Source organism: Habropoda laboriosa, unplaced genomic scaffold (assembly GCF_001263275.1).
Source record: "Habropoda laboriosa isolate 0110345459 unplaced genomic scaffold, ASM126327v1 scaffold47, whole genome shotgun sequence".
Taxonomy (NCBI): Eukaryota; Metazoa; Arthropoda; class Insecta; order Hymenoptera; family Apidae; genus Habropoda; species Habropoda laboriosa.
The window spans coordinates 766,000-793,019 of NW_017100176.1; the positions used below are offsets into that span (position 1 = coordinate 766,000).

The 27,020-nt window shown below is 34.7% G+C and overlaps 1 protein-coding gene across 1 annotated transcript in view; it reads left to right on the forward strand.

Annotated features, from left to right (window-relative positions):
- Positions 1-27,020, forward strand: part of LOC108578789 (peripheral plasma membrane protein CASK) — a 280,873-nt gene that overhangs the window by 235,251 nt on the left and 18,602 nt on the right. The window contains exons 11-13 of the mRNA XM_017942185.1: positions 7,793-7,984; positions 9,451-9,615; positions 10,438-10,512. Coding sequence (XP_017797674.1) covers positions 7,793-7,984; positions 9,451-9,615; positions 10,438-10,512 — 432 coding nt within the window. The remainder of the gene's footprint in view (positions 1-7,792; positions 7,985-9,450; positions 9,616-10,437; positions 10,513-27,020) is intronic.

Genomic DNA, 27,020 nt, shown 5'->3' on the forward strand with positions numbered 1-27,020 from the left:
GAAGGAGAAGCGTGTCTCTGCGAGCTACACAGCTACAGTTCCACAGTATGTGTATGCGTGAATAATATATATGTACATATACGTACGCAATCGAATGATTGAGTTAATTGAAAATAGAGGAGAGCCTACGTATAGCTAATTAGATGAATTACTGCAACAATTTCGTTTTGTCGTATCCTAAGTTTATTTTTCTTGTAATAAGATGTGTTATAGCTATGAAACAACAAGAAATTAGTTTTTTTACTGCTGTCTCCCCGAGACATATACATATTCTATCCTTTTCTGGAAAAACACTGTCTCTTAGTAAACAACTAAGTCTTTACACACGACCTACTTCGTTTGTTATTATTCTAACGACAATATACGACAATTGACACGCAGTGTAGATGATCAGACTTCAGTTTTCCGTAAAACTGGGGGATGGTTCCGTACTATGCGGATTTCCATCTACGCGGAACACTGTACATGTACAGAGTGTCTGTTTTGTCTCGATACAGTGAAATATCTTTTAAGGAAGTGACGTTAGGAAGAAAATGTTTTAACAAAAGTTATTTGGTGTGGAGGGGGACGTTATGTGGTGTAAATATTTTTTTTTATACCGGGTATGATGGGGGAGATTTCAAAGTCAGTTTAATTTTTTAAATGGAATGCTATATTTTTTTATACATAATATGATAGTGTATGTTAAGAAGAGTTCAACGAGCTGCCAACAAAGTCATTTCCTTTCATGGAAGATCGTCAAATTGCGAAAAACCGGAAGCCGCACTACCATTCGTTCCTCACTGTCGCGTGTGTCTGTTTTATCAAAGGAAATGACTTTGTTCTCGCACCTCGTTGGACTCGTCTTATAGTATATTCGCTTGTTTCAATCAAAGTCATCTGTTTTTATAAATTGAACATAAATTTGGGGCAATTTGAATGGCTTTCGATGCGCGCCTTGAAATTTCGGAAAACCCGTTGACACACTTCTCTAGAAGTAGCCCCGACTGTGTTTTGAATCTTCATTTTCAACTGGAACAGCTCAGTCGCCGTAAACTAGACTTTTAAGGAAGTTCCACGACCAGCAGTGAAGTAGAGGAAAGTTGAGACTTCTTGAAGGCCAAGCAGTGTCGCTATGTCTTGAAATTAATTTTTTACGAAAGAATTTCCGTGTTAATCACGATATAAACGTGTCTGAAATTTATACTAAGCAACTTCAATCTTGGTAATTAGCACCTAGAATTGCACTACTTGTTGCAGAGAATTTAAAAAATGAAAATTTGACCGAATTTCTTAAGTAAATATTCTTCAGTATTATGTTACGTATATTGTTAGCCTTTACAGGGTAAGTTAGCGCACAAAAAGGCGGTATAGCACAGAAACGACGAGAAAATGCATAATAGAGGCAACAGCCACGCAAAAGATGAAATTGTTTTCCCTAATCTAATCCCGAGATTTTCAACAAATAGCGTGAAAACATTAAATAGTAAAGATAGTTGTAGTAATGAAAGGAAAAAAAAATAAGACCATAGAGTAAAACATTTAGCGAATGCCTCAGGCATTTTTAAGCGCGGAGAATGTAGGAGTTTGGACACGAGATAGTTCTAATATTAGGTTGGTGCATACGTCGTGTTTCTTCCAAAAAGTAACGTATTTGTATCTAAATTATTTCTCAACGATTAACTAGTTTCGCTATTGCAAATTTATAAAAGTAGTCTCTGAATTCAAAAATTCTTTTACTGTGTCTTCATTTTGGAATAATTTATTTATTAAAAGAACTCTTCATATGTTTCAAAAAATGGTTTTTTATTGGGGAAAAGTACAGTGAATAAGAGAGAATGTGGCAAAATTTCATATTTTTTATCGTGGATTGTTTTCAATAATTTTTCCTTTAAACTATCGACTGCCCTATTTGGTCTTCCTTTTGACGCATTTTCCACTGAAAAGTCGCCAATCTTAAATTTTGCATAGTAACGTTGATGTGTCCTAATTTTCAGCAGTTTTTACCTTAATTTTCCCAACTTTAAACTTGTGTAAAAAAATTACGCGAATATCCCGATTATTCGTCATTACAGATAATAATGTCCAAATTTTGTTTACTATTTAATACTACAGCAAATTTCCTCTTCTTAACTATCGCGCCTAAAAATTTCTGATAGAACAAAATTTAACGTGTGGCATAAATCTGCCAATTTCAATTATCGAACAAAAGACGTTTCATTTGCGCCAACCTAATATGAACAGGATACGTAAGAGAATAATGCTGGCGGTCTGAATGAACGGCTGTAAAGTTAAGGAAATGAAATTTACATTCACGGTAAGAGGACGTCAAGACGGTCTGAATGAACGGCTGTAAAGTTAAGGAAATGAAATTTACATTCACGGTAAGAGGACGTCAATTTGCGTCACTTTTCGTGATAATCGTGATGGGAGGAGGGGTTTCAAGTTCTAGAAAGAATACCGAAATAACGTAATCGAATCGGACCGGTGCTCATTGTTTCTCCTCTTTCGTTCACTTTTCAACGTAGAAAAACGCCTGCATAACAGACATCTCTCCCTTGACGGGCGAGCAGTTCCTAATTAACGGAACCGGTCCCGATGGGGCTGGCGCAATTAACGACGTTAATATCACTGCGGATGCTATCGAAATCGACGGAACAAAATTTCCTTCTTTTTCATCGTTAGCGTTGAATTCAATTCTGATACGAGGACTGACAACATCAACATGGACGGGGTTTGCGTACAGGAGAAGAGCTGCACGGAAATAGCTTCATGAATAGAGGTGGAAATTCATTTTCAATGTTTGGCATTACTTCTGCTGAAATAGCTATTCCCACTGTAACTGTGTGTATTTAAAGAAGTGTACGCAGTGGCAACATTTTTAACCAAAGAAGGTGAATTTCGTTCTGAAGAAAGATCGTGGAAATGATGTGTGGACAAATTTTTTTGTCAATCTAACGAGAACAGTTCGATAAAATGTATCGTAAGAGATAGAGAAAATATGTTCTAGATAAGATGAAGCTATGCAGGGTACGAGAAGGATTCATTTTTGTGCCAATTTTTGCTTTCATTTGGATAAAATAAAATATTTTTTTTAATACTACCGTATACCAAAATTTCATTTATATCAAAAAAAAAAAGGTAAGTTCTCACCAGCCACAGTTGTTCAAGATACAATACTACGACTGTAACGAATATAACAAAATATTTCTCTCTGAATTTATGAATGATGATCGTAAACATTGGAAATTGTAAGTTGCATAGACCACGCGGTGCATTATTTGCAAAATAAATATGCAACGAATTGCAGCACTCGCGAGAAATATTTGGATAAGCATGGAACTTCCATTTGAACGGTCCTTCATCCATTTCCTGTAGCCGGTATCTGGGAATCCGGTGCTTTCCGAAAATTATGGTTAAAGTCGCTGCGATATCCGCACACTTTCGCGTGTTTCGCTTGGTACATCCTTCCTAGCATGCGGGGATTTACATATAGATTAGAAGGATGTGCACGGCCCACGGGAAATAGAAACGTGGCGTGGCTATCAATGCGAGTCATGTGACGATTTTGGCTCGATTTCAAGCAAACCGGCTTCAGACAGAACGTATTTCGTATTTCCTTCTGTTCTCACCTTGTCCATTTGCCTAGTTTCGCCCCCTTTGCGTACAATTAAGCGATGTAGATTTTTCCAACACGTTCACTGCCATGTCAGACTCACACGTTGCTCTCAGGGAGCCAAAAGAAAATTTTCATTATTCTAAGCGTAATATTGTATTATGCTTTATTATTTTTTTTTTTAATTCAAGATAATGTCTAATTAGCTTTGATGTTCGAAATTTTTAGTTGACGATATTCGTTTTATTTCAATTATTCTAAACATTTGAGGCACTTCCGGTCAGTGATGACCACCGGTGGCCCCATCGAGGAAACAATCCGGTCACAGGTGACCAACGTGGCATTCAACGTGTTAAGGTTACTTAACGGGGTGTTCTCGTTTGGAGACGTCAGTTTTAGGCGATATTTAGGATAAAAAATTATTATAAACTTGTAATGACAATGAGCTTCACTTCGATAAGTAGATTTTAGTAGATTCTAGTAAAATTTAGTAGACTTCGATAGATTTTAGCAGAGTTCAATAGATTTCAGTAAATTTTGGTAGATTTCCAAAGGTTTCAAAAGATTTCAATAGATATTAATAGAATATAGTAGATTTTACTAGATTCTAGCATAGTCGCACCACTTGTAAACGCGAGATGTACATTTATACGTTCAGCAAGATTTCCCTAGCCCTATAGCAATAGACGCAGAAATTCAAATACGAACGCTTGAACATCGACGATACACCTCTTCAGACACCGGTACAATTCCAACGAATCATTCCGACACTCTGAGAACATGGCATTCCCTCCGCGTGGCATGCCGTATCGTATGTCACAGAACAAGCTGTCTGCACTTTTGCCCCATTTTTTTCTTCCGCTTTTCAAACCGATCGACGTGACTCTTCTCTCATTACGCAGCTTGAAAGGAGCTCAGAGGCCCATTAAACGTGTCGGTGTCGAGGCGCTGGAAATCGATGACAGGGGAAAGTCACCGACACTTCTTCTTTCCTCTCCTTCTCGTCTATCTGGCCAGTTTCAAGAGTTCCTCCTGGATGCTCGACTGTATTTTAGAGAACTATTATAGCGCGTCGATGATTTTACGCCTCAAAGAGTGCCGTTTTTATTTCTCTCCTTCTTTTTCTCTCTCTCTCTCTACGTCAGATGAGTTATGTCAGGATACATTCACAAACATACCTCCTTTTGATCCTCCGTAATCTGATTTCTCTTCGCTCGTGAGGAGAAAAATTACGGATGTTTGCAATCTTACATTTTGACGGGAGAAGCGAGAATAAATGTAGAAAAATGTAATAATTGTAGATTGCAGTTACTATTGAAAAATTGACTGATAATAATATAGATAAACAAATAAAACGAGACTGTAAAATGTAGATAAATAGATACTTAACGTTCAAATCACATGGCGTTAACAAAATTATGTCATCCACTATACAATGCCACATACTACCGTGGGAGGTGTGAATTTTTATATTCTCGTTTCCATACGAAAGCAATATTTAATTACCTTTCGAGTACAGCTATTAGATGACTATGCGTTTAAAATTTTAAGCCAGGAATTTCAAATTTATTTAAGACAGACATGTGGATATATTAGGCTTCCTCGACAGCTGAAATTTGTGGGTTGGTAACATACATTAAATCTTATCCGATCGTGAATTTTTGTACGCAATAAAAATTGGAGAAAAAATCTGAAAGTTACGTTTGTAACCTCTGATAAAATTGAAATTTTTCATTTAGTAGTTACCTACGAAAAAAATTCCCAAACTTTACCTACTTTTGAGTGGTGTATACCATTAAACGTGAGCAACATTCGCGACTATGTGAAATTAATTTAACTACGATCTATACTTTGTTATAAATGAATCTCTAAAAATTTGAATAATATCAACTTCGTATAAATAATAAGATACTAGAGTGCGATCTTAATTCTTCAAATTATTCTTCATCATTGCTATAATAAATTAATTTCTAAAATAATTGCAACTATCATATTCATTCTTGAAAAAAAAAAAAAAATGTCAAATCTTATCTAATATTTTATTTTATTATTCCAAACGTTTGTTCTAATTACTTTTGCGAATAGCAATATTTTCCACCAATATTGCGAAGAAAATCACTTCGCGTAAATATTGATCGTGTTCCGCGATAAAAAAAGGTATTATGAATTAAACGCTGGTGAAATTGTTTCACGATCGTTTATACCACGGGTGTACTATATGAACGTGATCCGAGCAGTAACGCATAATAAATTTATCGGTGGTTCCACGCGTCGTAAAAATTGCACACCTCTCCAGGGCAAAGTTTACGAAGTATGTAAAAGCGATTATTGAAACAAACCGCAATGTTTCAACGTTACGCCCGCAAAAGTGTTTCCGTGTTTCCATTATTCGTACAACGTGCTTCCTACTGTTAACACGGAACATGATACCCAAGTCACTTTTTAATTTCCTTCTAATTTTAGGACAGTTTGACAAATGCGTTCATTTTGCACTCTGTGCGCCGCAATTATGCGTTGTCTCTTTTTTAATTTACAGCTTTCAAATCAGCTCACAATATACAATAATAAATCAACTAACTACTTAACATGCAATTCATGCAAATTCCTTGGATGGTAAATTATTAGTAAACAAAATTCAATATCAGAGAAAATATATGAAAAATTTCAAATTAATTTCAATTGCTGGAAGAAAAGTAACGAAAAAGCAACCTCTCAAAGTCATTTCAAAATCCTATTCGACAAGTCTGAAGAACAACGATGACTAAAATTCAAATGTTTATTTCCCTAAACCTTCAAAATAATTTCGAAATATTTTAATCGAAGCGGAGTATTCCAAGTGAGTATCGCTAATTGAAGAAATTATATTATTGTATTTAAAAGAACCCAAAGGAAAATATTCAATGTCTTATATTAAACGTCTAGCAAGTACCAGTATTTGGTAAAATGATTTATGTTTGTTATAAAAGGAAAATTTCCAATATGTATATTTAAAATGAATTGTTATCCAGTCTATAGTATTGAAATGACTAAAATACAAATTTTAATTTCCCTAAACCTTCAAAATAATTTCGAAATATTTTATTCGAAGCGGAGTAATCCAAGTACCGCTAATTGAAGAAATTATTTGAATGTATTTAAAAGAACCGAAAGCAGAATATTTAAAGTCTGATATTAAATGTCTAGCAAGCACCAGTAATAATATAAATGATTCACATTTGTTATAAAAGGAAAATTTCTAATATGTATATTTAAAATGAATTGTTATTCAGTCTATTGTATTGAAATGACTAAAATACAAATGTTTATTTCCCTAAACCTCAAAATAATTTCGAAATATTTTATTCGAAGCGGAGTAATCCAAGTACCGCTAATTGAAGAAATTATTTGATTGTATTTAAAAGAACCGAAAGCAGAATATTTAAAGTCTGATATTAAATGTCTAGCAAGCACCAGTAATAATATAAATGATTCACATTTGTTATAAAAGGAAAATTTCGAATATGTATATTTAAAATGAATTGTTATCCAGTCTATAGTATTGAACTGACTAAAATTCAAATGTTTATTTCCCTAAACCTTCAAAATAATTTCGAAATATTTTATTCGAAGCGGAGTAATCCAAGTACCGCTAATTGAAGAAATTATTTGATTGTATTTAAAAGAACCGAAAGCAGAATATTTAAAGTCTGATATTAAATGTCTAGCAAGCACCAGTAATAATATAAATGATTCACATTTGTTATAAAAGGAAAATTTCGAATATGTATATTTAAAATGAATTGTTATCCAGTCTATAGTATTGAAATGACTAAAATACAAATGTTTATTTCCCTAAACCTCAAAATACCAAACTGGACAAAGTACATACAGTGTATAACTTGCAAATACTGAAAATTGAAACTTCTCCCAAAATTTTCGATTAATTGGTGTCTTCCATTTACAATATGTAACAGTTCTTTTTCTCTCTCTCTCTCTCGTCCGCTTGAAATACGGGAAATGAAACAACACTAGACCACGCAATATCCTGAAATTCTGTCGACGAAAAATAAAAGTGTGTTTACGGTTTGCAAACGACACGCGATATTACACCCATGATAGCGAAGTAATGGGAGGATTCGTTGTTTTATCTCGTCCGTTTCAATGTTTCGATGTTCGATTGATGTTTAATTTGCGCCTTGCTTTGCTCTTCTGTTCCAGGCGCTATTACAAGCTCATGACGTAGCGGGACACGAAGTTTATGGTGAAGAAGCAACCAGAGTAACACCACCGCCTCTTCTACCCTATCTAAACGGTGGTGACGATCTCGAGGGTCAGAACGGTGATTTAGATCTAGAAAATGTAACGCGCGTCAGACTGGTCCAGTTCCAGAAGAACACTGACGAGCCAATGGTAAGATAGTGAATGAAACGGTTAATAAATAGAAGATTTTGGATGGAGATTGTTAGATACAGTAGTGCACGCATAAGCGTCCCCTTTTTTGCACACTTAAGCGTCCGTCGCTATCTCCACCAATTCTTGGAAATGGGACTTCGGAGTGGAGTTCGACTCCTGAATGTGAACAGCTGACACTTGATATATCGGTATCTCACTCAGACACATCTCCTCTCTTTTGTTTAGTTAAATTCGCAGAAGTCACCTCCCCACTTAAGCGTCCGACTGCGGACGCTTATGTGTGCACTACTGTAGAAAGAAACTCGAGGTTTTAAGAAAGAAAGATTCGAGAAAAGAAATTCTACTAACCTGGAAAAAAATGTTAGAGTGAAGAATATCTTTACAAAGTTAATTATGCATAATTGCCAATGACATTTTCGTAGAAGAATTGATATTCGGAAGATCGATGAAAGATATTTTAAATATCCGTCAATTCTTAGTAGATTTATATTTAAAGTCTTTCACAAAAGTAAATTTATTAATTGTCTAAGAGATAATATGAACATAATTTATTTTCCAAATAAAATTTATGCAAAAGTCTTAGCAGTAAAATGAACAGTGGTTAATAAATTGTCAAATCGTGTTGCATATTTGTGTCACATATTTATATTTTTCATATTTATATTTATATATTGTGTCAGAGAAGAAATTAAACTTCAATAGATAAATATCTATTAAACTGTTTTAATAAATATGATACAGCATTAATTTACAATATTATTAATTAGTAATAATAATTTGCAAGGAATAATTAAGAATTTCGACGTCCAATTATCTTCTATAATGATTATGTTTGTTCAATTTGTACTTTATTTATTTCATACCCCCTATAAAGGGTGGTCCACGTAAAACAGGCCACCTAATTATCTTCTCTAGCTACATGCTGGTACGAAAAAATTCGTACACGTAATTTAAATGGTGTTTCAAGGGGTGAATGGAAGATGGAAGAAACGGCGATAAGCGAAAGGAAGTCTCATATTTGGTTAAAAATTTTAGAGTCCAAGGTCACTTTATGCATGTTTAAACGCATAGAAAAGAAATATATAAATTCATGTAAAAAAAGAAACAGGTGACCTTGAAAAAAGAACAAAAAAGAAATGCCATTTATAAAAAATTTCTTCTTCCATCTTATTCACTCTTTGAGACCATTTAAATTACGTATAAAAATGTTCTCCTACCACCATAGCTAGAGAAGATAATTAGGTAGCCTGTTTCACATAGCCCACCCTGTATACACTCCAATTACTTTCACGTGCATGGGTTAATGTTTTACCTTTGAATCTGTTCCTTGAAAAAATGTCATTAGTTTTTCTGTTAAAACGTTTCTCTATTTCTATACATAATTTTTCTTAATAACATTACACGAATAAAACAAACACTAAAGTGAACACGATAAAAACATAGTGTTGCTTGTTTACTTGCAGGGAATCACATTGAAAATGAACGAGGATGGGAAATGTGTGGTAGCACGAATTATGCACGGTGGTATGATACATAAACAGGCGACCCTTCACGTAGGTGACGAGATTAGAGAAATTAACGGAATACCGGTGGCCAATCAATCTGTCAATGCCTTGCAAAAGATACTCGTGAGTACAATCCGAACATTAGATTGCTTTTTTCTTGCAATTTTAACCCTAGCATATGTTTTGCATATTTTAACTCTTTCGTGAGCGAAGTATTTGTTTACGAATTTTTTATTTATTTACCAATCATCGCGTCTGTGATGGATATTGAATTGGGATCAGTTTTTGTTAGAGTACTCAAGTGGGAACAAATGTGTCGAAAAGGTTAATAAGTATTAATTCTTTAAGTTGGATTGATTAAGCGTCTTAATTCTTCTAATTTGATAAGTTTTAATTCTTATCTATAGATCTCCCTACATAGCATGAGTCACGCAGTTGGAAGACAGTTATTAACCTGTTTCGTTGAAGTTAAAAAATCATTGAATTGTGTAAAAATATGTGCCTTCTTATAAATCTACTTTGTGTAATAGATAAAAGGAGTAATAACAGGGGTGAAATTAGAAAGGCGTCTTGGCTATGGGCATAGAGTCCCAGCGTGTCGATCCGAAGGTCCTGGGTTCGATTCCCCCCTTTCGAACTGCCCTTTGGTTCTTCAAATTTTTCCTCGTCTTCTGTATTATTATTTAATCTGAAAAACGGTGTAATCACACTTTTCCTCTAGACTGTAGAATTGTAAGATTTATCAAAATTAATTCCATGAAAAAAAAAAATTAAATCATTCCACACTATATTTCTCAATAAATACAAATACTATACTTATTCCAGCTGCGTAATTCACTCTGTATAATATCTACTTCTTGCTTGATCGAGACAAAGCTTGTTCAACGTGTAATAATCTCGTGCAATTGATCATCATCTCTTCAACGATTCGAATTTCTGTTACAGCGGGAAGCACGAGGTTCAGTGACCTTCAAAATCGTGCCGTCTTACAGGAGTGCACCACCCCCCTGTGAGGTACAAGTAAGCCCTAAAACCCAAACCCAATCCCAGAACCCTAATACAGTAAATAAACCAGTGGCCGCAGCAGTGTCGACGAGCACAAGCTCGGCCACTACTACCACGAACAAATCCGGGAAATCAGTGAAAACAACCTCCACTGCCGCTACTAGCAGTAAGGAGAAGAATAAATCTAAGTCTTCGAAAAACAAAAGTGGCTCCTCCTCGACCGATAGTACACCTAGACGACGCCTTAATCCTTTATCGGCTCTAAGGTCACGGAAATCTTAAACAGGAGAGAGAGTCTTCGATAGATCCTTATAGTTTTTTCCTGATGTTAGCTCAGGTAGTAGTTTCGAGTTATTGCGTTGAACAAAACCCCAAGCCTATCGATCCTTCTAGCTTTAGATAGTTAACAAAATATTAATTCACACTGAAAGTTGCCGCGGTTTTAAGCCCCGTTCATCTCGGAAACAACACAACTCCATTGAAATTTAACAGTTTTATTGAAGATAATTTCCGTAATGTTCGATACACTTTTGAGAAGGTTAGGTTAGGTTAGAGTCTCTGAGAGAAGAAAACTGCTGAAAGGCATTTTCAGTATCCTCCTGTTTCCTGAATCGTCTTTGCCTAAGGAAATTGTCGAGTGAGCGGGAAAAAGTGAAAATCGGTTGGAGATAAATCCGGGGTATTTGGGTAGAACTTCAGTACCCAGTTGATGCACTTTTAGGCAATGATAGAGCCTCTTTTGTTGACCAGGGCTAGGTTGCTATACCTTCAATTTTTGGTAGACGACCTCCAATTCTGTACTATATAACTCTGCAGTGATATTGGTACCTAATCTTAGGAAACTGCAGTGAATTAATTTCGAAATAAACCACTAAACTATGAACATGATTGTTTGGGAGTAAACTAAGTTTGGATCGAGGAAATTTATTTGTGCCTTTCTTTCTATTAGAGATTCGGATTTTTATGTACATGGAATTAACGCTCTTGTAATACATTGGCAAAAGTGTATCGGACATTATGGAAATTATTTTCAATAAAAATGTTCAATTTCAATAGAGTTATGTTTTTTCGAGTTTTTTTTCCAGGGACTTTCAGGATGACCTAATACTTTCTAGCAATAGTCGTTAGATTAGGCGAATAGATATTGTTAGTGAGATTGGTATTTATCGTACATGCAATTTCGAAGTTGGTTTAAACGGCGAATCAAATATACGGTGACCTGTAACACTTTGATGCTTTTTATATGGATTTTTAACGCCAGTTTTACCTTATTTTCGCGCATTAGTAGTGAATCACTTGCCGATTTTCCATTAGCAAACAGTCTCGATAAATATTTATCGACGAGGTGCATGGAGGCAATACTGATAATATAAATAATTACAAACAGCTACGCTGTTTAATAATGTATACACCGTTGATTTTAACGTGACATTTCAGAATGATTACGTTTCAAACTAATTGAATTTATTATTACTTGTGCGTGTTATGAAGGCGTATTTAAATATCGGATAGTTTCATACGCAAAATATAATGTTAAACATGAAACATTGAAAAAGTGAATATTGACGAACGCTTTATTTATTAATACTTTCGCTAGAAATTCGGCGCTTTTATTTACTTGTTTATTTATTTATTGGAAATTATTCTGAGTATATTGTTTTTTAATATTATAAGCAGTATACCAAATTTACTGATAAAATACTCAAATATTTATGTATTTTATGCACAGTGTATATCGTTATAAGTAGGGTAACAGTGCAAAGAAGATTTTGTATACACATTTCCTTTTGTAACGTCCTTTTATTTTTACCGAATGTGAGAAACATAAATAAAGTTTTATTCGGTTAAAAAATAGAAGATTAAACTATTAAACTGTACAAACAACAATTTGTACGATTGTTTTACTTGCTTTTTGATTTCGTTATTCTTACTATTGCAATTTTTTTTACATAAACATAGAAAACATAGAAAATGTTAATTTTACAAGTTAAAAATATAAAAATATAAAGTGTTAATATTTACGTATAAAAGCTCGTTCAAAAAGTTCCGAAGTATCTTTCACTATTCAATTGACAAAATGAAAAAATTGATTTGTGCATATTTTCTAAATTACACTGATGTAACAAAAATCTTCTTTCTACTCGTACTACTTACAATCTAATATTCTGTGCTATACTATACATTATACTAAATGCGATTAATTTTTTCAATTAGCAATTTTTTTATTCAATAATACTTTTTCATTGAATAATTGAATTTTAAGAGAAAATTTAATTTCGAATTGATAATTTCACAACTACATAGAGTTATAACGTGCAACATATTAATAATACTAGTCATTGCATAGTTGTAACATAGAATGCTGTGATTAATCAATTGGGCTATTTAGATAGGTCAGACCATGACTGTATAATTTACTAATTATACTTAACCAGTGTAGATTCACGTTTCCATTCTCGAAATCATTATTTCCTAATGTTCGTTAAGTTTTCTGTTTTCAGTGATTTGATAAATTATAAATGGCCTAGTTTCGTTCGATGTCCACGTAATAATTGAACTGATCCGTAAGGAAACTACTAGTTTACATAGACACGCTTTTGTGCTTGTAAATTACGTTAAAATACCTATCTCGTCTCGTGTCATTGTGATCGCAGCAATTAATTGCCCGATACTCAGTTACATAGTTGTTCGATAGACTGAAATTTCTGTATACCGGGTGAATTGAAACGAGAAGTCGTTACACAACTTTCGATCAAATTTTACGCAGGCGAATTTCAACAAACGCTCGATTATTCGAGAGTGTTTGTAAAGAAATTTTTCTTAAAATTATACGAACGTTGTACAAATTATTTCTAGTCATTTTACATTTCTAACTTTCTTTATTTTCGAACTTTCGCGTTATAGACTCGTCCATATGTCCGACATTATTTAGAATTTCTTTTTTTTTTTTTCATTTGTCTATTGATAAAATAAACGTGCAAAATTTTGCTTTCGTATCGAATACCTCGAATTTCTGTATCCTCGGAGAATTTAGTATATTCCGCATCTAATCTTCCATCTAGAGTAAATATTCACGATAGTCGCTACCTTCATACGTAATTACACGCGAAGATTTAACGCGGAAAGAAGCAATTTGTATAGTGGATTACCGTGTCCCTTGTGTACTTACCTGCATTCGGCGTGTGTTACTTCAACGTGGAATATACCTGGTGTTATTTTACGTCATTACACAATCGGAGAGCTTCTACGAATTGTCAGTGGTGAAGCTCGCGAGGGGCAACTTTCCGTCTCGAAACTAAATCTTGATTACAGTCTGAATTCACGGTGTTATCTGAAATTTTCTGTCTCAAGCATGAAATTGAAATTTTAACAGAGATAAATATTTTTGGTGAAAATAATTAGCGACTGTTCGGATAAAGTTCTGTTTTGCCGATAGAGACATTCGTGTAGAAAAGAAATTACAAGAACGATAATTGCAGTGGAGAAAAACATTTTGTGTTCACCGGTATAAAATGTTGATTTAAAAACGAGTGATAGAAATTTTTCGTTAATATCACGTCAAGTAGTGTAGAAGTAATCGTACACATCGTGTTGATAATTTTGTTTCGTTTTTAAAGCAAAACTTCCACGAGCATTAAATTCATGAATACTTTAATGGATTTGCTTTGAATTTTGAATGCATACCGGGTGACTCGTTTTAATGTATTCGTGATAGTGTTTTAGGAACTACTGTTGAACTGGAAAACTTGCTTATGATTTTGTAGACGAAGTATATTATGATGTACTGTCAGAAAAAAATACACTGCGAGTTTTAGGAAAATTCAACTGATCTCGAAATGGCCTTAACTTAGCGAACTTACGCTTGCGAAAGCAGCTTTCTCAGTTCAAACTAGTTTCCGAAATATTAACATTTGTAGATTAAAACGAGTCACCCTGCATATGTGATTATACCAGAATTACCAAAATCGATATTCTGCTTTGGTTCTTGCCACTTTGTGAACACCACGTGTTGTATAATACATGTTAAATATTAACAAGTAGACTGTGCTGAATTATAGTAAGTAGTTATGTGGATATCTAGTGGGTTAATCAAATTTCTTAGATTTAACAGATTGAAATATGGTTCTTAGCGTGTGGACAGTATTACAGTGCAGAATCAGAATTCAAAAATAAGAAAAATGTGCAAATTTTCTTCTCTTGTCAATTTTAATACGAATTTATTTTTCGTGATACAAGTGAACAAAAATACTAAAATCTGCAATTTTTTAATTATGAAAACGTAATATAATATTTATTAAATTTATTAAAACCTGTAGTGTCTCATGTATGTATAATATGTGAGGAAATTTCGTTTACGATATTATTTCACCATTTTTGCATAAAATGACGGTTGTCTGCGTAAATTGAATGTCAGATTGAGGTGTTTAAAAACCAGGATTGAATTGTACTGTCTATGCTTGCCAAAAAATATAAAAAGCGTAATGGGTAAAGATATAAAAAGAACAATGTTTCTTTATTCTTTTCATATTTTTGAATTTTAACGTTATAATATTTTCCACATCTTAAGGAACTCCTTTATATTTGTACCTGAACGTCCAAATTCTGTAGTTAGAAATATTCTGAAATTTATTTTCTATTTAGGAGCGAACGTTCTTTACTCTTGCTGCTTTTTACACTGTGGATAAGGAATCGGACTTTGTATAATTGATATTAGGTTAACTATCAAGTAATTTCCAATTTTCTTAAGAAAATAAAAGTTTCATAGCTGAGCTATAATGTTTGTTAGAGCTTTGAATAGATTATGTAGAGAATCAGTCCACATTGATAATCTTCCGTCCAAAAATTTTGATAATAATTTAATATAAGCGAAAATTTCTTGGCGCTAAAAATACGAAGTATAGAATTCTAAATAACGATCGTCAAACTTTTCCACTTTATTACTGTTACTGTACGAAGTTTTTTTATTATTACGTAGAAAGAAGATCTTTTTTCTTCTTCCTTTGAAATTTTGTTCGTATGAATTTTATTATAGTCGAGCAATATGTAACAACTATTAGGAAAAGTATTGTCTATTGGAAATTACTTATTGTTACCTAATACTCAGTTGACGTTAGAAATTTATTGCTTCTAGCATTACTGTAGGCAAAACGGTAGGGTAAAACGAATAAATGTGAATTTCATAAACCAGTAGCTATTAAGAAACGATACAATTTCATCGAATTTCAAGTGCTGCTAACTGAACTTCTAAGAGAATCGAATCTGAGTCGAAGGTAGAGAACTTGTGCAAAAGATCGCTGTGCAATTTTGTAGTCTTCAAAGTTAAAGATTTTTATAAATCAGACACCAATTGGATTGTTCAACTTTCCGTAAAATGGTACTCAATATTTTCGTGCTTTTACGATTGAAAAATTGTAAAAGGGTGATCTTGATTTTTACGGTAAAATTATTTTTCTTGGTCAGAACAACAGAAAATTTAATATTGATTTTTATTAACCACTTGGATTGTAAGAATTTACGCTTCTTCCTAGATTGAGTCTTCTAATTTACTTTTATCGATCTACCAAAACACTATTTACATAGAAAGTGTTAATACTCATCGTACACCAAATGAATTATTACTAAACTTCTTTAGAAATTAAGAATGAAATAACAAATATCAACCACATCCATAAAATCAAAAATCTCACAAGTTGAGATATCACATTTTTAAATCGATAATTCGCCTCACGTATCAGACACAACTCTACAATAGGGGTAACGAATTCAGAACTTCAGAACAGTATTATAAATTCATTAAAAAACGATTTTTGAAAGTAAGCCAACCAGAATTTAATCAAACCATTTTTCACCTTTACGAGCAACGTTTTCAGTTACCTGCTAACGAGCTCTACAGGGAACACGCTTAAACATATACAGGGTGTCCAAATTTGTTCTGATCAAACTTTGCCAGTATGTTCTACGAGTATGAGTATGAATAAAATGTTATACAAACATAGGTCGTCTGAAGCTTCGTTAAAAAGTTATTACAGAAAAAGCGAAACACGAAGGGAATTTTTGTTATAACTTTTTAACGAACCTTCAAACGACCTATGTTTATATAACATTTTTTCCTTACTTATACCCATAGAACACCCTGGCAAAGTTTCATCCAAATGAAATATGACACCCTGTATATACATGTACAATGCTTTCTCTATATCGAGTAAGTACCTATCGCAATCACTGGGAAACGGCGTGATTTTCGTCTAGTCAAATTTTTCTATTTTCTGGCGTACACGCATACGTTCGTTGCGACATAATGTCACTATAATTCACTATGACACCACTATTATAATCGTTACAATCATAGATCGGATGATTTATTCATCGGAGCCGATAAATCGAACGTTTTCACTGATTTCCTCGTATACACACACACATACATACATATACACATGCACATACACCTATACTTTATTTAGAAGATATGATATTTAAGGAAACATGACAAAAAAAAGAGAAACATTTAAATCGTACATTTAACCAATTCTTTATGCCAAAAAGCTTATCAACTAATTTACTGTTTCCCGTACCGGAGAGAGAAATTTCTGTTTCAAAGCAATCTCGATATACACCCTTACAACTGTTAAAATGATCAACCGAGAATTGTTCCTCGATATCAATTTCTTTCTCTGTATCAGAACAGTAACATCTATTATTGAAGTATAAAAACGAAGTATTGATTTTTCAGCTTAACTTATAATAGCTAGATATTGTTTCAGTATTTAACGAATCCTCGATATAAGAGGTTCCATATATCACGATTGTATCGGAAGGGTATATAATCTGTTTTAAGTAAAACTTTCACATTCAGTCGTATAACAACGTACTTATTAATCCGAGAAAATCTGAACAAATGTTACATGCTATGTAACAGCCAAATCGTGAATTTGTTTGTTAAATGAACAGTATTAGAGTGTGTACATACTATATATATATTTTCACGCATGGAAATGCCATTCGATTTTTCAGCTTGTAAGTTTTTAACGACGTTTATCCTGGTTTATGTATTTTAGAAGTTACGAAATATATACCCGGTGGCGTAATTATACATTGTACAAGAATTTAAACATACATGAATACACACATAGACACAAACACGATTTATCCCCTCCCTTCTTGAGCTTCAAGTATACATATACTCATATACATATATGTATATATATGTATATCTTATTAATGTATTCATTTCGAAACGAGTATGGAGAAAAGTGAAATTTGCGGTTACGAAAAATAGTATGTACGGGAAAAAAATGATCTTTTCTTTTCTCTGAACAAATTCCACCACAATACAATGTCGATTCTGGGTAAAAGAAAGAAAGGAAAACATTATATTATAGTACAAATAACGAGTGATTTTTAACTAAATTAAACGAAATATTGAAACAGTAAGAAATATCGAACCTTTGTTTATTTTGATCGTATTTACACATTTATGAATACTCAAAAACTTGTTGTCTATGTATGCAACTTTTCTTGCACATTAGTATTATTCCGTTTGTTTTTTTTCTCTCAAATATAGCATTCGATATCGTGCAAAGTTTCTTTTGAATTGTTTGAAAAATGATTCCTGTGAAACTCTGTTGTTTTTTGATATATACATAGTGCGACAGTTGTGTGCCACGTGCGAATGCAATACAAGTGGAACCTATGAAAAATGCTGCCCCAGAATATTATAGAGCAAACGCTTAATCTATATAATACCCAGCATCGCATAATGCACATTACTTTTACAGAGTTACTCCACGTTAAATCGCACGTTTAAATGCTTCATAGTTCGTTGGTCTGTCTCAATTTTGTAATGTTTATTGAACACATGGAAAACGTAATTTGTGCAAAAATTCCGTCGATTGTTGCAAAAAAAAAAAAAAAAAATAGGTTCTAACATCGAGAAAATGACTTTCTTTGTACAGTGTGTTTAGCAACAGTTGGTAAAAAAGTTCAGGGGTGATTGTACCGGTCGAAATAAAACCAAAATCAAGAATAGCAAAAGTTTATATCTTTTGTTTGATTAAAGGTAGAAAATAGTCGTACAAGAGAAAGTTGAAAGATATAAGGTTTATCTGCATACATTTTCATTTTCTTTTTGTAAGTGCAAATGCAGTATTTTTTTTTTCTTTTAACGAAACTACCTGTTTTTTACATAGATTGATTCTACGTGTGAAAATATTAGAGTATGATAAGAAAATCAATACTTCGTGAGATATTTCCAAATTTTTTATACGATCTTCACTATCACATAGTAAGCACTCCATAAATCGTATGGAAAATTTGAGATATCATACGAAGATTTCTGCAATACCACGTGCAACCGTAAATTTTTAAATGCATCGTTGCATTTAGGGAGGGAAATGAAGTCGTAGGGAGATCTATTTCGTACCATTCAACTTTCTCCTCTACAATTTTTTTCTATCACTAAGCAAACAAGAGATATAACACGTCCCAGTTGCGTGACTCACCCGGTATATTGTTACGTTCAAATGCTTTGTTAAGAATGCTCCGCTGTGCAACAATGGGAAATAGCAGTCACAGAATCTCTACATTGGAATTTTAAGCAATTACTATATTTTCTGTAAACATTTCTCAATGTTAACATCGTTCCTAACAATCTTCTCGTGATATTTGTTAAATTGCTCACAAATTAAGCTTCACTACACAGTCGGTAAATGCTGCAATCTTGAACATCGTTAGAAAAGCTATGACCGCAATTAATCTGTGATTTATCGTAGAATAGCTGTGCAAACAGGGCGCGATGTTGTTCGTAGTACAAACACGCAGAGATGATTCTTCCTAGAAATAAGTAGAATTTGTAAAATACACTTCTTTTGCATGAAGCTTTCATTTTACAAAAATAGAAACAACGATTTTAAAATTATTTCATTCTCTTTACCAAGTATTATCATGTTTTATCGTGTTTGCCTTAGAGTAACTTTAACACATTCTTCAAAGCTAATGGTGGACTTATTTAAATGGTAAATGATTCGACATGTTCTCGTCGTTGACACATAAACATTTATTACTTAACAAAACAAGCCTATTCTTAGCGCAGAAAAATGTGTTAAACCACTTTTACGAACAAAAAACACATCGCATTAACCCTTTCGCGATGAAATTATGTTTACTTTTAATTTGGCCATCGATCGTCGCGTAAACATTACGGACGTTAAATTGGGATCAATTTTTGTTCGAGCGAAACGTCGAGCAGAATGTGAAATGAAAGTTCGTGTGAAAATTCATCGACGAGTTGTTATTTTCAAAATTAAACTTATCTGAAAAATGACACTTCTGACAAAGAAAAAGAATTATTCTACACGTTCGACTTACTTTATCGCAAACAGTCATCCTGCTTTCACTACGAAACACATCTCGCCCTGTTCAAATGGCACATAGAACGCGTAGCTATGCAAAACCGGAAAAAAAAAAAAGAAACGCAAACGTAGGTAGACCGGTAATTTTTTTTTGTTCACTCGCTGTCTTTTAATCGGCTGCAATTTGATTCGTGCAAGACGTTATTAACGTCGGAACAATCGACACAAGCACGTCGATACGTTGCAATTGGCGCAGAATTCTGAATCGCAGTCGGTGTATTCCGTGGTTTGCGCCTGTGGCATGACAACCGTGAATACTCACGTGCAACGGAACGAAATATGACGAAACGGGACGAGTTCCCCATTTGCTATATGATAATTAAGTGCGAGATCCTGTACCTGTGAGATTCGAAAAGGGGAGAAAACAAAAGAAAGAAAAAAGAAAACAAGAAAAGCTCATGCAAACAGACAAAAAGAAGGCAGAGTTCAGTATAGTCGAGCGGTGTAACAAAACGCTTTGGTCGGCGCTTTCGAGTCCACGGCGCGTTTGCATGTTTCTCTCTTCTTCTCCTTCTCTATATTTCTCTTGATCTCTGTGTTTCTATCTTCATGTCTATACACGGTGCGTCCCATTTCACTTGACCATTCTAAATGCCCCCTTAGTTGCTACCGATGAAAGAACAACGCTTCGAGAACGGTGTGCGATTCATTGCTTGAAATGAGAACAATCAAACATTTCTCCAATTCTCCTTCCAACTATTTTTTCACCCAATGAGTGTGATTTTTCACACTTAAATCTTTCACGCGATAAATACTTTTCATATTCACGACGTTTTCTTTTCTTTTGCGAAGATCCGTGAGTCAAGCTAAAATTGGGACAATCCGCGTGTAATTCGCTCATTCTTCGTTTTTTCTTCGAATATTATTTTTTTCTTTCTCTTTTCCAATTTGTCTCTCTATTTTTTTTTTTTTATTAATTCTTTTCTTCGTCTATCCATCTGTCTCTCTCCCCTCTTTTTATCTCTCTCTCCGTCACTATTTTCTTTCTATTAATTTCATCGGGTTGATCACTTGATACAGTTACACATATTAAGTAATACTATTACGAAACAAGTTGCGTAAGGAATGCACCTTTCGTTACAACATGTGTTGGAATGTTGTTTGTTGTTTTTTGTCGTAAAGAAGCTTTTGTTACACCCCTCATTTACCCTCACCTGCATGAAGGATATCTTTGCAAACGTTGAAGCTTTCCTTTCTGACCGGTTACATATACATATATATATACCTACATACATACATTATTATAGTTATTCTTGCATCGTGGTTTTTTGGCTCAGTGTATACTGTGCGATCTCTCTCTCGATCTTCATCGTTCGAACGATTGATCGGGACACGCGGAATATTTTCTACTTTTTTCAATCATACATCATCTCTTTGCAGACTCGAATCAAGGATTAAATTGATTTCTTTCACTGAGATGTCTGTATAAACTGAAATCCGGTTAGATGGATTATTTTACAATTTTTATTTGCAATTTATAATTCAACGTATCGACTGAAACAGTGAAAATTGTTAATACTCTGAATCGAGTGAAAGTTATTCGAATTTATTGATCAGCATGTGCTTAGAAATATTAAATCGCCAAATTTGGACAGTCAGACAGCAGAAACTTGGATATACTTGAAAAGTGAACGCAAAACAATTTAAACCCTTTTGCTGTTTAGTTTTAACGAAGTGCGACAATTGCAAGAAAACGTCTCGAAGTGATAATCACTGATATCGACGAAACTTTGGTATACAATCGTCCACGTTGAAAGGCTAAAAATCGCCATCAGAGATCGAAGTAATAAACATATTTACGAGGTGATAAAAATGTGCAACTTTGAGGGCGATTTTCACCCCTTCACTGTTTGCCGATATAAAAAAATATGTGTCGAATATTCTTCGGAGTACTACTGTCTACTATTTTTTCCTTGCTTTCATTTTTTTTTACAAATGTGACCAAATTAAGTTCACAAGAAAGCGGAAGATTTTTCGTATTTCCTTAATTTTTTCGTGAACAGCGAAAGGGTTAATCGAATCGTTCAATCGCTGATTCGAGTAAGCCTTCGTTAGATAGTGCAATTTGATTTTTCTTGCCGAGATTATTACAATCACACGTATCGTAGAAATATTTCTGTTGAACCCCCAGAAATTATGCAACACGCATCTACATAGATCATTCTGCATCCTTTGACACAATTTGGATTTCCTCTTTTGAAATTAATGCCCAACTGAATTGCCAACTGAATCTGCAAACATTTCTTAACATGCAGCTGAGGGTAGTCAATTACGATGAATGTTACGTTCTCTGTTCGTAGTTATACCAATTAAGTTTTTCTCATATGCCTATACTTTCTACGTGTTAACGCATTTTCTCAGGGAGTTCGTTCAGTCGTTCTCGTGCGAACACCATGATCAAAAACTGGTTGTTGTATCGAAATTATATTGTACATTGTAAAAGACCACGTTCCACGTACCTGAAGAGAAAATAATGAAAAAGAAAAGAACGATCGAAAATTGTCAAGCAATATCCGATAAAATCCTGACAATAGTTTCTTGATCACAACCATCACGCGAATCAGCATTTCTTTCTGACTCCTTTTTGATTCTAGCTTACACGAGCAAGGAATGGATTTAACGTGAGATCATCGTCTTACAAGAGAGTTTCGGTAACTTATGAATTTTCACGTTTCTTGTGCTTTAACTGGTTCGTAACGGTATTCGACGAGGGTGTTAGGCAATTTTTCATTTCATTCGAACCATTTTCCTGGAGTAAGAGGTACAAGATGATCGTTCTGAGAAATTTGAATAAATTTGTTTATTCGTCTCGAAAATGTTCGATTTTAAGGAAAGTAAATGATCGATGATTATGGCAATGGTAACTATACTCGTGGCTAGTATTTTGTGAAAATTTGTCACTTTCTGTGAAACGGAGAATAAATTTGTTCATTCGATTTGTATATAAATATATTTGTATGGAAATTGTTCGATTTTAAAGGGAGTAGAAGATACTCTGATAATTATGGCAATGGTAACTATCATTATTTATAACGATTACATATATCATCACAAACCTTTGAATTACTTGTCATTATATTTCAACACAAAAGCATTTGTAAAATGTAAAGACAGTGCAATATTTTGCCACAACTAGAAGCGACTATATTGCAAAATTACCGAAATATTTCTACCCAAGCATTTTACCACAATTTAAAGCTAAATAATTCTGCTTGTTCGTTTCCTATCATATTTCCGAAACAACAATTGCGTGATATTTGTCGAAATCCGTTATGAACTAGCGTGGTCACGAAAACACAAGAACAAACACTTTTTTATCTATCGGTGTTTCCTTGTCAAATAGTACAATTGTAAATCTTAATTTTTTCACGATTGTAAGCGTGACCTTTACGTCTCGATTTGTACATAATTCTGTACATGTGTATAGCTCTATGTCGTTTCTATATTTGATCCAGCGATCCTATGTCCTGTTTCATCACGCAACACGTAGAGATTGCAATCGCAACGAGGTGAGGCCGCGTCATTCACATATGTACAGACAGCTTGATTGATATATATATAAATTTTGTAAAGCGTTTTCAATTGTATCGAAGTATATATGAAAAAGTATACATACGTGAATGTTACACAAAGTTGGACAATTTATCGATTACTAGATGTGTAAGTAAATGTGTTAATGTAATGGATTCTATTATGTACGATTAATCTCACACGACTCACTATTATTACGCTCTTTCAACTATATCAAAACGGAGCGGACACAAAACAGGCAAACGTTCACTGAAAAAAAGAACGACAATTTGTCATAAATCTTGTTTTCTTCGGTTAAAATCGAAAATCGACGTTGAAAAGTATCATTCAAACATCTTCATACATTGTCAAACTTGATCGTTTCTGTTTTGTGTAGCAGCTTTATTCACACTTTGCCACAGTTTTAAGCAATCGTGCTTACTTACCGATCTATATTTCTACGAATCCTAACGATCCATGCATACTCGCTTGAGATACGCTTGAGAATCTCTCCGTTTGAGTCCTCAGTGACCCAAACATCAACGGTGTGGACATCCTTGACTCATAGCGAAACGTAAGTGTCACTGGTGCCCCTCGTGTACCAGTGGACATCCTCCCATGTAACGATAAGAAACGAACTGTATCATCACGTTATATCTGGGAAGTGATCTTTCTCTGTTACGTATAGTGTTGCACGCGAATGCAGACCCATCAACGGCAGCGACAAACTAGCAGCGGTATTATTGCGGCGGGTGCATTGTACGAAGATATAATAAAGCACGAACTGCTGGAACATCATGATTCGTCGCACGTTACCTCCAACGTGATTTCTCTTCTCTCTGTTTGTCGTAGATATAGTCGACGACCGTTAATACGGACTCCGATCTCTCGTTTTACGCACGTACATGTACCTAACATACGATTACTCGTGTTGTTCTTCCTTTGCACCGATCAGTGTCCATATTACAATTATTACAGTTTACGGCAATTTTATGGTAAAACGAGACATAAGATCCTATTTAAAAAAGGAAACGGTTATTCTTTTAACCCTTTCACTGCTGTCGGCGTCTATAGGCGCTTTGAAAACGTGCCCGCGCTGTAACATTGGCGCCTATAGGCTGTTTGAATGTTTTCTCGCGCGGTGACCTTGGCATATATAGGCGGTTCGAATATTTTCTCGCGCGGTGACCATGGCGCCTATAGGCGTTTCGAATATTTGCTCACACTGCTGGAGTGAATATAATCCTTGATTTTTGTCCTTCGCGTACTTTCGCCTTGATTTTTAAAAGGATAAATTTTGAAATATTTTGAAAATTTAAAAACGCCGAAATAAAAGATTTTGCAGCCGCGATTGAACGTCGACCGTGCCGCCGTTGCCTGTTAAAATCTGTCGCAGCGAAAGGGTTAACTTTGAACATCGTTAAATTACACAGTCATTATAGTGTCCTTACGGATGAAATGCTCCGACGTTTCGTAAGCATTGCAGCTCACTTCATCGGGATTCGAACGACACACTGATAATGGCGTGTGCGTTATCAAAGGCGTGTTACTTAATTGCTTCCGGTTCACTGCTCACCCGTCAGAGAAAGACTTTAATTGGTCAGCTGAGCAATTAAAAAAGTGGGAGGAGGGAGAGCTTCAGATTGGGTTTAGCTAGCGTACTGCATCCCTATCGATACAGTAATGACTGTGCGATACCGGGTCGTGAAAGCATCAAATCTTTGATCGTTAAGTTAATTATCATTTATCTATTTATCTCGTTGATTTTTCAAAGTTTAATTTTCTTTCTTTTTCTTTCAATTGAACGTTGTCGTTGCAATTTTCCTGCTGTAAACTTGTTGGAAATTCTTTGTCCCAATGTACGAAATCCTTTGTGAAGTGCCACTCTCACACTCGTTATTGCAGTATGCGTGGACCAATTAGGTAACTTTTATGTGTCTTTAGCCCGTTCTTCCCGTTCATCGCGTTAATATTACTGTCTTATCATTATGTACGTACAGCTTGAACCTTTGAACAAAATCAACTCGAGGGAGCGTACTGCAAAAACAGTAGACGAAATTACGAACGTCTGTTTGTAAATAGAGACATTTTTCACCAACGATGAAAATTGGTCTGGCCTGGAAATGAAGAATGCTGCGAGTGCTGATAAATTTATCTTATCAATTCTGTAAGCCGTTCATCTTGAAGAAACATAATTCCGTTGAAACGAAACATTTTTATTCAAAATAATTACTATAATGTTCGATACACCTTTGCCAACGTATTACGAGAGCATTGATTTCGCGTGCAGAAAAATCCGAATTTGGGAAATTTGGGGATGAGGTAAAATTTCAATATTCAGTTTATGCACTTTTAGCCAACGATAGGGCCTCTTTTGTTGACCAAGGCTGAGTTGCTATACCTTCAATTTTTGTCAGACGACCTCCAATTCGTTACTGTATGACTCTGCAGTGATAGTGCAGTGAATTAATTCCGAAATAGACCGCTAAACTGTGAGCATGATTTTTCGGGCGTAAACTAAGTTTGAATCGGGAGGATTCATTTGTGCCTTTGGAGCTTCGAATTTTTATACACACGGAATTAATACTCTCGCAATCGTATCGAACATTACGTAAATTATCTTCGATAAAAATATTTAATTTCAGCGGAGTTACATCGTTTCAATATGAACACTCAGGGTGGCCTAATATCAAACGTGAAATACGTTCGAATAAAATGAATGTTAGCTTAAAATACGCACTTTCAGAGCTTGTCATTTTCACGTCATTTATTATCTCTTGTTTAATCGGGACGCAAGAAATTCGTGTTAATTAGATCTCTCGGATGGTTTCACTTCGACGGTACGCGTCCCTTCTTTTTACGCATTCGCACTTACGAGATGCAGGGCCAGAATAACGTTGCCATAGCAGGGAACCTTCTGGTCCGACACTCGAAGGTAGAGTGTAGTCCCAATGGAAATCGAGCAGAGAATTCAGCAGCGTCAGCAGCAGTCAGTCCACCAGACGAGTTGTCGATAGTGCAGTACCTGCTATGTCACTGTGTAGAAGTTGTCGTATTCTCCTTCGTCCTGGATTTCCATTATTTACCCTACTACCCGTCATCGGCCATTACTTCCAACCTGGTCCACTTTTTAGCTCTCTTTAAAGTAGAACGTAGCTTCCAATGCACGCCGGCAGCTATTCGACCATCATCTTCTCCGTGCACTTATCCTTGGAGACGTTATTAAGAGATTGGTTTTATAAAGCTATTCGCAGTGACTTTTATGGAACAGTGCGGCTTGAAGTGTCACGAAGAATCCCCTCTGACCCCTATATATCTCCACTAACTAACGGCTCCTCGTTGATCAGTTTCATAAATGTCGACCGTTTCTTGTACGACAGGAACGATCTACTACCCTTCTCGATCGTAGTAGGGACAACACGGATCGACATTTGTGAAACTGGTCTCTCTCAAGAATGCCTCTATTATTTGTCTATCTTTACGCTTCACAATTACGTACATACACCAGCCGTTTAATGTCTCCTTTTATTTCTTTTCTTCTATAGAAGTATATGTGGATGGTAGACGTTTGTTTCTGTTAGAGGTACTTATTACAGTCTGCGAATG